This window comes from Ammodytes marinus (genome assembly GCF_949987685.1).
Source record: "Ammodytes marinus genome assembly, chromosome: 3".
Classification (NCBI taxonomy): domain Eukaryota; kingdom Metazoa; phylum Chordata; class Actinopteri; order Uranoscopiformes; family Ammodytidae; genus Ammodytes; species Ammodytes marinus.
Window position 1 is genome coordinate 8,108,740 of NC_137232.1, and position 16,329 is coordinate 8,125,068.

The 16,329-nt window shown below is 41.5% G+C and overlaps 1 protein-coding gene across 1 annotated transcript; it reads left to right on the plus strand.

Moving 5' to 3' along the window:
* Positions 1-2,161: 2,161 nt before the first annotated feature.
* Positions 2,162-11,092, plus strand: LOC307270219 (zinc finger FYVE domain-containing protein 1). Its single transcript, XM_080053391.1, has 12 exons — positions 2,162-2,290; positions 3,129-3,410; positions 3,898-4,120; positions 4,239-4,456; positions 4,623-4,729; positions 5,780-5,888; positions 6,074-6,171; positions 6,308-6,425; positions 7,039-7,209; positions 7,721-7,913; positions 8,285-8,383; positions 8,905-11,092. The coding sequence occupies exons 1-12, from the start codon at positions 2,183-2,185 to the stop codon at positions 9,135-9,137; spliced, it is 1,959 nt and encodes a 652-aa protein (XP_079909517.1). The 5' UTR covers positions 2,162-2,182; the 3' UTR covers positions 9,138-11,092.
* Positions 11,093-16,329: the final 5,237 nt, after the last annotated feature.

Below are 16,329 nucleotides of genomic sequence, written 5' to 3' on the forward strand. Positions count from 1 at the left end.
TCATTCTCTGGGGCTGCGGCTGGAGTGATCAGCCAATGGGAGGCGGGAGCGCTCCGTGACAGCTTTGGGGAAGTGTAGTTTTTTACGCATGTCAACATGAGACATGCCAAGGAGGAGAGCACTACAAGTACCAGCGGGGATGGCGGTTTGAGTGGACCACAGTCCCGCCTCGGACTTGTGAGGGCAAAGCCATCCCCCAGTTCTTCCTATATATATTTATATACAATATATATATATATTGGAAGAACTATATATATATAAACATATAGCCTATATATATACATATATATATATATATATATATATATATATATATATATATATATATATATATGTATATATATATATATATATATATATATATATATATATATATAGCCTATATGTTTATATATATATAGGCTATATATATGTTTATATATATACATATATATATACATATATATATATATATATATATATATATATATATATATATATATATATGTATATATATGTATATATATAGGCTATATATATGTTTATATATATATATATATATATATATATATATATATATATATATATATATATATATATATATATATATATATATATATATATATATATATATATATATACACATATATGCTACAGCAAAGTTAATGTTGGGTTGCAGGACGGTCAGCCTGAGGATGACAGTTTCTCTAATGCATTGTTGACTTGTCTTGGTGATTAAGATGGGCTTGAACTGGAAAGTCCCAAATTTGCATCACGTCAAGAAACAATTTGATGGATACAAGTCGAACTGACAGATTTTCAAACAGACAATAATTTGAAGAAATCTTTCATGTATCCTTTAATATTATATTTGTTATTATATTTCATATAATATCTTTGCTCATATGGTATAAAGTTAGTGGGATAAAGACCAGGTATCACCTAGTTAGACACACAAAAATGATATAAATAACTGTCACATTTCCATGAGAGCATTACTTAATTTCTCTAAAATATACAGGTGACGTATAAAAACCGAAATCTCTTCTACTGGAAAAGTTGGAACATATAATAAATTATAGGCTGTTGCCCCTGAGTAACACACTTTTATGCAATCTATTTCAGGGCAATTTAAGACATTTGTGTCTAAATAACCTTACATTAGTGGTGGTATGTTGATAGATGCATGGTTGATATTATATTAGGTATGCATGCACTGTGCAGCTTTAATTATTCATTAATCAGGGGCGATGGGTTGGGAGTGGGCCCATAATTGATTCTTACAGATATTTGTCTCTCATGGTTGAGCCCGGAGCAGAAAGGCCGGAACCCCCCGCCCCCCAAAAAAAAAATAATAATAAAAAAATACTGCTCCTTTAAATCCTTCCCTTCTGGATGGATGGATGGATGGATGGATGGATGGATGGATGGATGGATGGATGGATGGATGGATGGATGGATGGATGGATGGATGGATGGATGGATGGATGGATGGAGCTCAGTAGGGACTGTTAGAGCAGCAATGCTGGAAGGTATTTCTCAATGTCATGTTAGCAGCAGTGGCGCCGCTCTGAAGCCATTCAGTGACATGTGATATTAATAGATCTGTGCTAACAAATATTTAATGAACATTAGCAAGGAGCTCTAACATGGCAGCCCTTCTCCAATAAAACACTCTCAGTCGGTTACATAGGAACTTTGATTCTGTGTGGTGTGTGTTGCTGTGATTATGAATGAGTTGGTGTATAAAAGAGGATATTTTCAGCATTAGTCTACATAACCTAGTAGAATAAATGTGTAGACATGTGTTTGTTCTGCCTGATTGTGAAGCTTAAAAAAAGAGAAGACCACAAAATGCATAGGCCTACAAAATGTATGAGCCTGTGAAGGCATCATTCTCAACTCTTTTCCTGCCTACTCTTATCCCCTTGTTTTCTGAAGTTCTGTTAAAAGGCCAGGTCCGATGCTATTCTTGCTTTGGACCACAAGGTGGTGCTGACGTACCAAACAACAAAGAAGCTGACCAAACGTAAACCTTTACTCGACCTACGTCACGGCCTGCGGGCTACTCGGCTCCTCCCACCAAAGCGTCAGCTGCTGCTGTACACGCGCTGTTGTTGTGATTGACAGAGAAACAGGAGTCATGTTGAACTTTCGTTTTGCTTTCCGCCGTCACAAACAGGTTCTAATGGATTAAACAACGATGTCCGATATACTCATGAAAAGTCTATCGAGCAGTCCAATGAAGGAGGAAGAGTGTCCGCACGATGTCCCGAGCTTCCTGTTAGTGGACGAACAGGAAAACCTGCAGGTAAAGTTAGCTAGCGTCAGCTGAGCTAAGCTAGCGACTGCTGCTAACACGTAGCTGCTAGGCTAAGAAGAGGAGGAAGACAACACCAATATTAACGAAGGCCATCAACTCTCCGTCGTGGCTGATGCTAGCAGCTATTTTTTTTTAAAAAGAGCTCAGAGCTCACGTCAGCTTTATTTACCTCAACACAATGACAGATACTTCGCTCCACGATTTGTTTACGTGAAAATAAATAGCTTACTCCCATGTTTAGCCTGTTAATGTGTTGTCGCTCATAAGGGCTCATGACTCAAATAAAGGAAATAAAAAACATATAGAATAATATGTCTACAAGTGAGGGAGACAGAGCAGCTAATACTTTACTCATCGGGAAGTCCCCGGTGAGTCATCCAGCGCAGCCGACCCACAGGGAGGCACCGTGGCACTGCGCTATCCTATGGTTCCAGCAGGACAAAGTGCAGCTGATAATGATTATGTTTACTTCATTCCATCTGGGATGTATCATGTATGCATAACAAAGTTTGTCCTTTAGTGGATGTCCCAAGAGGGCTGAACGCCAGTAGCATATTGTTATAATTCAGCCATCATTTTTAAAAAATTTGTGCATATCTGAATGTAAATAAATACATTTAAAATAAACACTAACCAGTTCTTGTGGCTCCTTGTCATCCCAAAATGAATAATTGACACAATTTCAATAAGGACATTCCCTTGCATGATTAAATGAAATCAGCAGGGGCGCTAATGCTATCTGGTTAAGACAGTCCAGTAATCCATTGTCTGTGCTTAACTGGCTTCTCTCTCCCCCCCCCCCCCCCCCCCCCTCCTCTCCCTGCAGGTCCATGATGAGTCAGAGTTTGTGGACAGACTGGGCTGTGGGGACGTGGCTGGGGTAAAGGTCCTCTCCATCTTTGGCAACACGGGCGATGGCAAGTCCCACACCCTCAACCACATCCTGTTTGGGGGAGAGAGCGTCTTCCTCACCTCCAAGTCTCCCAGCTCCTGCACTGTGGGAGTGTGGGCCGCCTATGACCCCACACTCAGCCTTGTGGCCCTGGATACTGAGGGCCTGTTGGGGGCCGCAGCCAACCAGAACCAGCGCATGAGGCTGCTGCTAAAGGTAACAGTGTTCCCCCCCATATCAATTTAACAGCGGAGCACCTGTCTTTTAACTTCATAAAATAACTTTTATCTGGGCTATTTAGCGCTGTCTCACACGTGTCAGTAAAGCATCTTAACCTAGAGGTTGACCCTTATATCTACATCAATTCATACAAAGTGTACTTTAAACCAAGTAAATTCAGTCCTACTGTAATTGTTCCAAATGCTCTTACCTGGCTGATAATGTCACCAGAAACGATTTCAACGACAAGAGAGATGAGGATGTCAACACTGGAGAAAGCTATGCCGGAGCTTATTAAAAAGTAGGGGAGATATGAACTGATAGATAGCTGGATGTGTTTACACAAGATTGTAAATCAGGAACACTGGACTAGTGCTCACACTCCTAATTGATCAGCTCATCAATTCATGCTTCCATTGTGTACTGGTTTCTTGGTAAAGGTCATACTAATGCTAGTATATGCTACGTCTCCTCTCTCTCCCAGGTCTTGGCTGTGTCTGATATCGTAGTGTATCGTACCCGGGCCGAGCGCCTCCACAACGACATGTTCCTGTTCCTGAGCAGTGCCTCTGGAGCCTACCTGAAACACTTCACCCCAGAGCTCCGGGCCCTGTCCACACGCTGTGGGCTGGACGTGCCCATCTCTTCTCTTGGTCCAGCAGTCATCGTCTTCCAGGAGACAACACACACACAGTTGCTCGGTCACGGTAGGGGAGGGGAATATACCAAATGACATTAGACACACACTTACATTGCCTTTTTGAAGTATGTCTTTTTTTTGTGGTTTTATTATTCTTTTTTATCATCTTTTCTTTTCTCTCGTAGATTCTAAGGTGGGCGGCCAAGGCGACACGCTGCTCCAGAGGCGTTTTCACGACCTTGGCCTGGGCACAGAGGCCTTCAGCTCGGTGCAGTATGCAGGCACACAGACCATCACGCCCCCCACTGACTACAGCACACTGCTGGAGGCCGTCAGGCAGCAAGTCAAGAACACTCACACACGCTCCCCCCGACAGCCAGGGATAGTGTTCCACGCTCTGGAAGTAAGTGATGGAACAATGCCTCCTGTGTTATAAAGAAACTAAGAAGGATGTTGGAGAAGTTTAACCGAGAGATGGAGAAAAGCTCTTTTTAGTGACTTAGCCTTGACTCTCGTCTCCACCTTCCCTCTCTCCCATCTTCTTCACCTTCATCTTTTCATTTCCTAAGGCCCTGAGCGAGCGCTTCTGTGGGGAACTGTCAGACGACAAGATGACCCTGTACTCCTTCTTCCCAGATGAGTACTTCACCTGCTCCGCTGTCTGCCTCAGCTGCAAGTAAGTCCATTCAGACATGTCTAAGCAGGCACTCAGTCTCACCTTTTGTCTTCAGCCTTTCTCCATTGTAAATGTGTACCTCTGCCAGACCTTGAATCAAACTCAAAGAATAAATAAATCAGGTATTTTAGTCGTCATTACTTGTTGTACAGTGCATGCTTACTAGAGGTTAAAAAAAGCTTTGTTATAGATAAGAATTTTTTGGCAGTTTGACACATTTACATGTATAATTAGGCTGCAAATGTTAGGGTGCTCCAATGCCGGTTATTTAGGAGAGATCCCACACTCCCCTACTCCCACCAGTCTACTGTCCATTGCTCTTAAACAATAATACCTTTCATTTAGCCTTAAAGACTGAAAGCATGTTCCACTCCGGCGTCAGTGTCATCTCACCTTGCCTCCCCCCCATCGCTTTCAGCAAATGTCAGATACAGTTTCCATAGTTCAACAACAAGTCTTCCAGCATTCCCAAAGGACCCACAAATATTATTTAAAGCTGAGTATTTATGTCTTAAAGAATCCCTGGTAGACATCTTTAATCTCTAAAGGTTTGACTAAATGTCACTCCTCAAAATCAAAACACTTGTTTAGGGGGAACACCCCTGCTCTTCTCAATCTGCTTATAACAGTTACAGGCTTTTATTGCCAGGTGGAAACAGAAAATGACACCCAAACTGAAACCCTTCCTCTGGCTGAATCCCAGAATTGGAATGTCTTCCCATAAAGCCTAAATCTGTTGTTATTCTGGAGGATGTTAACTGTCTCCTCTCCCACGGGATACATACAACTTGATGTCTTTTCCATGTTTTTCGGGGGAAAGAAGAAATGGGATTCCCGTAACTTTCTTGGGTCTCTTCTTTATGGAAAACTGAGGGAAGGGTGAGTGGGAAACCAACACAGCAGTGGTCCTGGAAGGATTCAGCTCTGGATTAATGGACTGTACACATTGTTCTGACTTAGTACAAAACTGGCCCCACCACCATCACTTACTCTGATGTCTGTCTTGTTGGTCTGAAACTTTTTCCTTTTTATTTTCTGTCTTGTCTCTAGCATTCGCTGTAAAAATGGAATGAACCATCTGAAAGACAGGGTCCCCCACATGGCAGATGGACTGTGCCATTACGCACACCAGTTCAACAACAAGGTCCTCATCTGTAAGGTAAGATTGTGTGCTTCCAGCTGTTTGAAGCTTTTCTACTGGTTGTGTCACGCTTTAGTCTTTTCCCCCATTTCTAATTATCCTTCACAAACATATTTCTTCCAACAATATTAAGACATTATACATATTATTTGATTGATATATTTTCTATATGACCTTCTATGTGTTATGTCTCATGTCTCCAGAGGTGCTATGAAGGAGGCAGAGAGGTGATCGTCATTCCCAAGACGTCAGCCTCCTCTGACAACCCGTGGTTTGGACTGGCCAAGTATGCCTGGTCAGGGTACGTAACCACACACACACAAACACACACACACACACACACACACACACACACACACACACACACACACACACACCTTTTTCATGGCCTTTCATTCAATCATCTCATGCTGTCTCCCTGCCTCCCTCCCTCCCAGCTATGTGTTGGAGTGTGGTAGCTGTGGGGTGATCTACCGCAGCAGACAGTACTGGCTGGGGAACCAGGACCCTGAGAGTGGAGTGGTGCGATCTGAGGTCAAGCATGTGTGGGAGGGGGTGAGTACTCAGACCTTCTTCCCCTTTCTTCAGTTCATAGTTTCTGTGCAAAAAAGTACTGAATACGGAAGTTATTCTTTTGGAATTTCATAGATTAGATTCTGCACAGTTTGGTGGTATAACTGAGGGATGCAATGGTCTGGAATTTCCTGAGGTGCAGAAATTATTATTTTTTTAATTTAATGAACATGGGCCTTGCTGCCGCTGAATTGCAAAAGTGATCCAAATGACTTTGAGGTCTAATACAGAATAAGGACAAAAACTGAAGAGGCCAGTGGGCAAGTTATGTAATCGGAGTGTTTATTGAAACCATGTGGACCCAAACTTTTATATTTCATTCTAGAAAAGTTGGGACATCAATAACCTTTTGACTCTTATACAACATATAACGGACAACTACTTGCATGAAGTTTAGTCCAATCAATCTTATTCATAAAACCTTGCTCACCTCTTACCTGCTTCATATTGTTTCATATTGTATCATATTGTATGGAATGTAAAGACCACTGAGGCAAATGTCAATTGGTGATATTGGGCTATACAAATAAAAAAAATAAAAAACTTCATTGTCTGCATTTCTTCATCCCTCCTCCCTCCTTTCTTCTTCCCTCAGTCGGACACCTTCCTGAGCACTCACCAGAACGCTGCCCAGAGGGTGCTGGATGGGATGAACGTTGTGATCCAGTCTGTGTCAGAGTACAGCACTGGCCCCACCAAGGCTGTCACCGGCTGGCTGACTGACCAGGTGGCACCGCCCTACTGGAGACCCAACACGGAGATCACTGTGAGTGTGAAGACAAACAACAAAGTCTTATTGTAGAACAGTTGTAATACAAAAGACCTCATCATCTATGTTGTGGCCATTTGTCCTCAATAAAACAATAACTTGAAAATAAAGAAATCAAAATAAGCAATGTAATCAAACAGCCACTGAGACACCAGGGGGACAAATCTTATGCAGTGTGAGGGGAAAAAAAAGAGTCAACTGTCCAGCCAGGCTTTTGTGTTTCTGATTTTCCTATGTTCAAGCAAACACACAATTGTGCAACAGTGGGAACTTGCCGCCTGAACTCCTTTGTCTCTCTTGTACAGCTGGTAAACAAAACCCTACACTAACCAGTGCCTGTCTTACCTATGCCCGCCTACCTCTATTCATAGACACCCGGTGCGCCACAGCTGCCCAATAATTTCAAAACAACAATGAACTTTAACACCAATGAGGAAATAAAGATAAAAGTGTCAGTGTTAAAGTCAGTGTCTGCTATGATAACCTCCCCATGTCTGTCCCTCCTCAGGCCTGTCATGGCTGTCAGAAGGTGTTTGTGGAGGCAGAGAGGAAGCACCACTGCAGGTCGTGTGGCGAGGGCTTCTGCCACCCGTGCTCCAGCCACAGGATGCCTGTCCCAGAGAGGGGCTGGGGCAGTGGGCCTGTCAGGGTGTGTAAGGCCTGCTACAGACAGGGGGGGCCCGCCGACACCAACAGCCAGGGTGAGACACTGTTGGTGAACTTTAACCAGGCAGTTTGTGTTAAATCACACAAATGGTCTTTTAAATCAAGAAAAAAGTATTAACGTGGATTAACGTATCATATAAACATGATGGCCATCCTGCCCTTAAGCATTGCATACTAGTATTGTTTTTTCCTACACCTAGATTTCCAACTTCTCTTTTTTAATGCAAATGATAATTAATTATTTACCAGACAGCATTAAAAATGTCAGAAGTTATTGCGTCACATCTCTAGGCTGCACAGTCTACACTGTGCAATGGTAAAAGCTGCTCACTTCTAAATAGTAATTATGCTGCGTTTGTGTACAGTACATCTGTGTCTTACTGCGTCTCTCACCTCTTGTCTTCAGTGTGTAAGGTGGAGCCTCGTGGTCTGATCGCTCGCAGAGTGACAGAGGTGGCCCAGTCTACTCTGGACATGGTCACCACAGCTGTGGACTACCCTCTCTGTGAGTGCAACTGGGTTTAACTTCACACATTATGTCATTGCACTGCAGCTCTCTGGCTCAAATGGCTCTTACATTAAGCTAATATTCAATTTTACTGTATGAAATTATGATATGGACTGTTGTATAACCAATGGAAATATTGACTGGTCTTTTTCAAAATAAAACAATGCTTTTCTGTTTGAGTGTTAGATAAACTTGGAAGTGAATTGGAATGTTGTTGAGGGTAGAAAAAAATGAAAACAATGTCACAACAAAGCCCAAATACTATAATAACAATAAATAGTTAACTCTAAATTCTTGTAAATAAGGTGGAGATACTGAATGAACTGGGCCAAGTAAACATCTACTGATTATTCATCAGAGACATTTAAAAATCTGTTTGGAGATACACATTGATAAGGTTTAGGATCCTGTAGAGTGATTCACACAAGCTATACATATTAATATTTATGTTCTAACAAAAAATGTAATATCCAATATCCCTGCCCTTCATCTTGAATTAACCATCTTCTGCTCCTCAGGTTTTGTGAAGGATGTGGCTCGTCCAGACTACTGGGTTCCAGACCAGGACATCAGTGTGTGCCACCAGTGCTCCAAAACCTTCACTGCTATTATGTCCAAGCACCACTGCAGGGCCTGTGGGCAGGGTGTGTGTGGGCCCTGCTCCACTCACACCAGACCTGTGCCCTCCAGAGGCTGGGACCATCCCGTCAGAGTGTGTGACGGCTGCCACGCCCGCACAGATAGTCTGTGAGATCTTTTTTCCTTTTTTTATTTTTTTTTTTATTTTTTTAAACTAGGAGAACTTCTCGAAGATTCTCTCAGTCTTCATCAGATGATCCACGGAAACACTGTGACTCCTGGCACTACTGCTGGTATTGATCATACAGCTATAAGAAATGGCAGATCTGGAATCAGCCTTGGTTTTTGCGAGGAAAGACAAGCTGTTTTTAAGCTTAAAGATGGTCACCACCTGGACACCAGGCCAGTGTTTTTTATCAGTGCTGACCTAGAATCAGCTTTCCATCTCATCCGCCCTCCTTGAACAACTGATTTTGCAGCAGTTATGAGGTAAAACAATGAATACATCACCTTCAGTCCGACCCCCACTGGACCAGGCAAACTGCTGTAAAACCTGCTGGACAGATGGAAAGCTGGACATGAAGATTTTAACTGACGTCTGGAAGAATAGAAAAATGAAGAAACACAGCTCCTTCATTCTCATTAGAACAGCAGAGCTTGTGCTCTTTAACTGCACTTAAGTGTAGTCTTCCTTGTTCACTCATTTGTGTTTGCACACTGCCCCGCTGCACACTCTCCACTGTTAATTAGCCAAAATGACAAGAATAATTAAGACCGTGTGAGATCTCAAAGTCTGCAGGTTTTAAAAGAGCATCATCCAGACATCTCCACAAGTTGCAATCTCTTATATGATTCAGCCCTCAGAATAGCAGAGGAGGTTATGTGAGGTGATGTTGTCTTCATTCTCCTCACAGAACCAACTCTATTTCATATCTCTGGGGTGTGGAAACTATCGACCGAGGTTGGGAGCACAGAGCAGTTCAGACTTTGGGGAAAAGTAACTTTGTTAAAAGTTGTTGAACGCTGGAGAAAGACAGGGCTGCAGCAGTGTGTGTGTGTGTGTGTGTGTGTATGTGTGTGCCTTCATGGGAGTCTTGATTCCCTTTTCTAAAACCCCTAAGGTTTTGCTTCTGGGGATTTCTCCATATGTGCAAGGAGTAATGAGATGATGTGTGCCTATATTGCAGAGCAATGTGATTTACAGTCTCTCTAATCTAACTCCTCTAACAGTTGTATCCACAGTATAGTGAAATGGATAGGAAATGAAACTTTGTAGCACTAGCACAACACATTATAGACATTCCAATACACATATTCCAGTACACGTGTACTGAATCTGATATAGATGTACCTTTCCAAGGTCTCTCTTGAACCACTTGCTGCTTCAGAAAGCTTTTTCTCAATGTAATAATGAGCACACCCTGCACTAGACTGGACAATTGAGTTCTGATATAATGTAAAGTTTTTAGTTATGCACTCTCTGATGTCAAAGGGAGCTTCTGTGTGTATCATTCTCAAGGCATTCATAAGGTCTCTTTCTCTCTAGAAATAATCAATTCAATTTTAAAGGTGTTTTTCAGTACAATCAAGCAATTCACAATCGAAATTTTATTTTATTTGATCAATTTAAAAGAATAAAGGAATAACTATGTCTCTACAAATAATCCCTTCCTGGTTTTCTCTCTTTTTTAGTAGTCTTGGCTTGTTAAAGATTGTTATAAACATAACTAGATGACCACACAAAGTGAGATACAAACATTGATTTACCTGCTAGATATCAACATTCATATCTGATGACGAGGCTGAAATGTGCAGATAAATGATTATGGTGAAGCTTCAGTAAAATAATAATAGATTGTTGAGCCCATGTTGGGAAATATCCTAATCTTACATGTTTATATTCAGAGCATGAGAGAAAAGATTTAGTTTGTCTTATATGTGTCCTAATGAACTTTTCCTTAATCGTATTCATGTCGGGGATCTTTGTGTATTTCTTTTTTTTTTCTAAACTAATTCTATGCAGAATTTGGTAATACTTTACTGTAATGGGTTGTTTCTGTTTTATCCCATTTTCCCCGTGCTCATAAAACCATTTCTTGGCAGAGTCCATTTCTTCTTGAGTCTTGTGGCTTTGGGCGCTGAAGACGGTGATTGTGAACAGCCAAAATCTTCATATCGGTAATGAGTTCAACTGATCTTTTTTCCATTTGCAGCAGCATTACAAAATATTCCTTTAGCCGTCTTATAATTAGATATTACATTTTTTTTAAATCCAAATTCTGCTTGGAGTGATATACAGTGTATGTTTCCTAGATATGTTCCTGGTATAGTGGCATGAAGGTCCTATGTGCCCTTTAAGCCTTACACCTATTCTTTTGTATTTGTTTCCATCAGAGGTCATACAGGTGCATCTCAAGAAAAATGTAATCAACAAGTTTTTTTTTTGTAATTTAATTCAAAAGGTATAATTTAAATATAATTTGGATTAATTACACAAGGTGAAAAATGTAACCGATTGTTTTGTCTTAATTTTCATGACAACAACTTGTAGCTCATGATCTAATCGAAATATCCAGCATCTCAAAACATTTGAATATTATTACGTAAAATGGAATATTCTGAGATACTATATTTAGGATTTAAGCCATAATCATCAAAATAAAAACCAAGGAAAGGTGTGAAATATTTCATGTTATGTGTGAAAAATGAACTTTTCCATTCATTTAAATTTATTTGAGACGCATGTATGAGATTGGGCTCTTGCCAACGAACCCAGAGAATCACCAAAAGGGCTGCTACTTTCAACCTCCATCTCAAGGTTATCTGAAGTTCATGGTCCCGCTAATGGCTAACATCCATGTCGCATTGTTCATTTCCTTCACAAACCAATTATGCAATCCCAAATTAACTTTAGCCTTCCAGTCACAGACTAGACATAGTGCCATTGTGGAGGAAACAGACAGAATATGAGTGGACTTTAGAAAGTATTTTTTAATACGGCAGTAGACAGTTAATATCGTTTTCTGCTTATTGGTGGTTTGGGTTTGGCTTTGAGGTGATCATAAGCTGAAGATCAGTCTTCATTTCATTTTCTTCTACAGCAAACAGCTGCTCTGCGCTCACTCTTCCACTGCAGAACACTTTAAAGTTAGCAATGCTGCTGTAAACTTATTTATTGCAAAACTAGTAGAAAGTGCTTGCCCTTAATGAAGTTTAGGTGAAAGGTTGATGTTGTGTTGGTGTGGACAGCCAGAGGTGGTGCTGTATATTGCACTGCACCATTTGACCGCACTGTTATTACTGTGTGCGCGTGTGCGTGTGCGTGTGCGTGTGTGTGTGTGTGTGTGTGCGTGCGTGCGTGTGTGTGTGTGGTCCTTCAAACAGCTGTGGACAAATCCATCACAAAGCACCAGTTTTAACATGCCACATTCAGTAAGTGATGACAAAACCACCAGGTGTTTCAGCTTTCTCTGGAAGACTGTGTAAAGCCTATGGATCTGTGTGTGACTGCATGAACAGCATGTAGCACAGGGTGTGATTGTGCGCTAACTACCACTACATGTGCTGCTGGGGTTGTGTGTTTGGAGATGCTTGTCACTTTTTATATTATATCAACATTTACATAAAGTAAGTTTTTCTTTAGTTTTGTGATGATTTTCTTTTATGCATTGAAAATACAAATTATTTGTATTTATATTGCACCTTTTAGGAAGACATGCAGCCAAAACAGGATTAAAAACGATAAAAATGGCCATAAAACAATATAACCATTTTGAGAAAATGCAGGGTTCATGTTTAAAGGCTTGGCTCTTATTAAAGGGGATCAAGTCAGCTCCTCTATGTCCACAGGGCTGTCAAAACAGGATATAGTCTCACCAGAGTTCTTATAAGAAACATCTGAAAGAAGGCTGTGGTAGATCTGAGAGCTGTAGTTGGAAACTGAAGTGATTTGATGATATATATAGAGGTGGTGCTCAGTTATGTAAGGCTTGAAAACAGTAACATATTGTGATATTTGCCAGATTCTGAGCAGCTTTTTCTATTATATCTATTATCTATTTCTTTTACATTTGCCATCATTGATTTTGTAGGGCTGTTTTGATGTTGTGCCTTTGTAAGCGTATTCGTTATTAGACTAGCATGGATGATTTAGCTATTTTATTGATTATATTTCTGTATGAATATTAGACATCTGCATCCATATTACGCACAATAAGTCATGTTTAATATTTCTTATTGCTTAAATACATTGAGGTTACTAAGCTGTACTGTACCTCTGTTAATAGGCTACAGTCTAGATGGTGATGGCACGCAATGTTATGCCTTGAGTCAATTCTGAATTGTTAGTAAAGGTTACTGGTTCTACTGCAAGCCTTCAGACATGCCGATTAAAAATAACTTTACAAGAATCTTAAGAGTATTGGCCTGAGGAAACCTGGTTGTAGCAATATAAAATGGGTTGATGATAGGTCCATGTTGTGTTGCCCTCCTTCAACACAAGGGGGCACCAGATGAGCAGAAATATATTGGTAGGTGTGCCATAGTAAATAGAACAGGAGACCACCCACTGTGAACATTCCCAGCAGGGGGGTTTTACTATAAAGCATGTCCTATTTGAAAGTCAGACATTTGCATATTCTCTGCCGCTAGGTTACTCATGTTTTAAGAGGCTCAGACTGCTTTTTATAACCAGGGCTGATATTACAGAGGTGGTGCAGAGGAGCGCATACCCACCGCTGTAATCCACAGTGGCTTAGTGTGTAAGGCCAGCTGATGTGATAGGGTAAGTATATGATAACACACATGTATTGTTTGCATTTATTATGTCACAAGTCATAATGCATCATCGCAAGCACTAAGGGGAGCTTTGTATCATTACATAAGAATGGATAGTAATACAGTGTAATCAGAGCCCTACTCACTGTAGCATGATAACAGATCTAAAAGAACTACATCAATATTAGAGGATTTACTACACATTATGTCATCCACGTGATGGGGCTGGTGACTAAGCAATGAAATGACTTTCCAGGCCTGTTATCTCCATCTCCGTAAGGCTTTTTAGGTGTGACACAGCATACAGGGAAGCCCCCTCTGTGTCTGAGGCGTAGTAAAAAGATGATTTGCACCACTGCTTGAATGATTTGGACAAAGCAAACAATGGGTGAGTGATGAGCAGACTGGCTCTGGTCCTCTCTGGCATCCAACGCTGATGAGTGACAGCTGCTGGCAGAGGTTGGTAGAGGCTGTCGCTGTGTGTGTGTGTGTGTGTGTGTGTTTGTTTGTGTGTGTGTTGTCAATCCTTAACCACACCAAACATTAACCAACCATCTGTAATCTGAACTAAATTAAGGTATTTTTAACCTTGAACCTGAGTGCAATATGCCATAAAACACAGCGATTTTACCTGATAGATATGCCAGGGACAAGCCCAGTTAGTAGGATTCTGTGTGTGGGAGCGAGTGTAGAATGTAAAATGTATTGTGTGTGTGCCCTTCCCGTGCCATTTTAGGTTGCTACAAACCCTGAGGGCCAAAGGCAGTATTTATTGACGTTGGCAATGTGTCTTCATACACACACAGACACACGAGCGCACAAACACACTGCATACGACCCCTTCATGGATGCTTGTCATGGCCTGTTTGCGCATAATGTAATGGATCACTGCTTCACTTCTTTGGCGCCCTATACTAAACATTTATATTTCAGCCCCTGTCATACTGATGGAACCATCTGCGTAGGAAAACAATAGGCAAGCTGCTGCACTAATCAATAGCAAACACATGCAATTTATCAACGTAATTACTTCCTCCTATAGCTTCAACACCTGCAAGGTCACATTGCCAACGCCATATCTGTTGCAAAAGGCTGCCAAAGAGAGAGAGAGAGAGAGAGAGAGAGTGTGTGTGTGTGTGTGTGTGTGTGTGTGTGTGTGTGTGTGTGTGTGTGTGTGTGTGTGTCTGTGTGTGTGTGTGTGTGTGTGTGTGTCTGTGTGTGTGTGTGTGAGAGAGAGAAAGACAGAGAGAGTACTGAAGTATAGAAAAAGTATTATATATATATATAATGCAGGATGCATTTGTGTGTATGTAGCATAGGTGCATTATCCAGTGCTGATCTGACAATCTAGGCACAGGCCATTACGCAAACAGAATTACTGAGTCTACGCTCATTCTATCAGACATCACACAGAAAGCGAACACACACACACACACACACACACACACACACACACACACACACACACACACACACTCACACACACACACACACACACACACACACACACACACACACACACACGCACTCACACACACACACACACACACACACACACACACACACACACACACACACACACACACACACACACACACCCACACACACACACACCTATCTCACACACTCTGGCACATCTTTCCCTTCCATCTCCATTTAATTAAATACAGACAGCAGCACATACAAAGCAATGCAAAGAGCAAGGAGGGGAGGCAGCAACCTTCCTTTTGCAGACTTCCACTAAAAGCAGTGAATAGAGAGGAGAGAAAGAGAGAGAGAGAGAGAGAGAGCATTGATTGAAAGTGAAACGACAAAGCCCACAGTAATGTGCTATGTCCAGGTTTCTGCACGCCTTGTGGTTTGTCATGGTATGCACTGCAATTCGCCACAACAAACAAAGATCACACTCACACCCTCTTGTTAGATCGGCTCAAGGTAGTCCGTTGAATGATGACGAACATACACACATTTCAAACATTGGGATTGCACTGTATGTGCAAAAATGAAGCCTTTTGAACACAAATCAAAGAGTGGGGGTATCCTCCAACACTGTTTTGCACTCTCTCTCTATGTATTTAACTCTCTCTCTCTCTCTCTCTCACACACACACACACACACACACACACACACACACACACACACACACACACACACACACACACACACACACACACACACACACACACACTCTCTCACACTCACATTCTCAATCCATTACGATGATAATGTATTTGAGCTACTATCAATTCCTCTGGCTCGTCATTTTTTAACGTTGGCTATCGAAAGCAGTTTTTGCCGACCACTGCACTTTTCAGCTGTTAATAATGAGACATCTCACTGTGTAGTCATGGCAACCAATAATCTCCATCTCCTGTGTGTAGATTGTGTACCAACTTCAATCACTACACAGTATACCATGCACAGTGCACAGGGAGGGTGGAGGCACAGTGCACAGGGAGGGTGGAGGCACAGTGCACAGGGAGGGTGGAGGCACAGTGCACAGAGAGGGTGGAGGCACTGTGGTTGTACAGGGCTTGAGTTGAAAAGCAAGGTTTCATCCAACAAAACTATAGGTAGATATTAGAGCT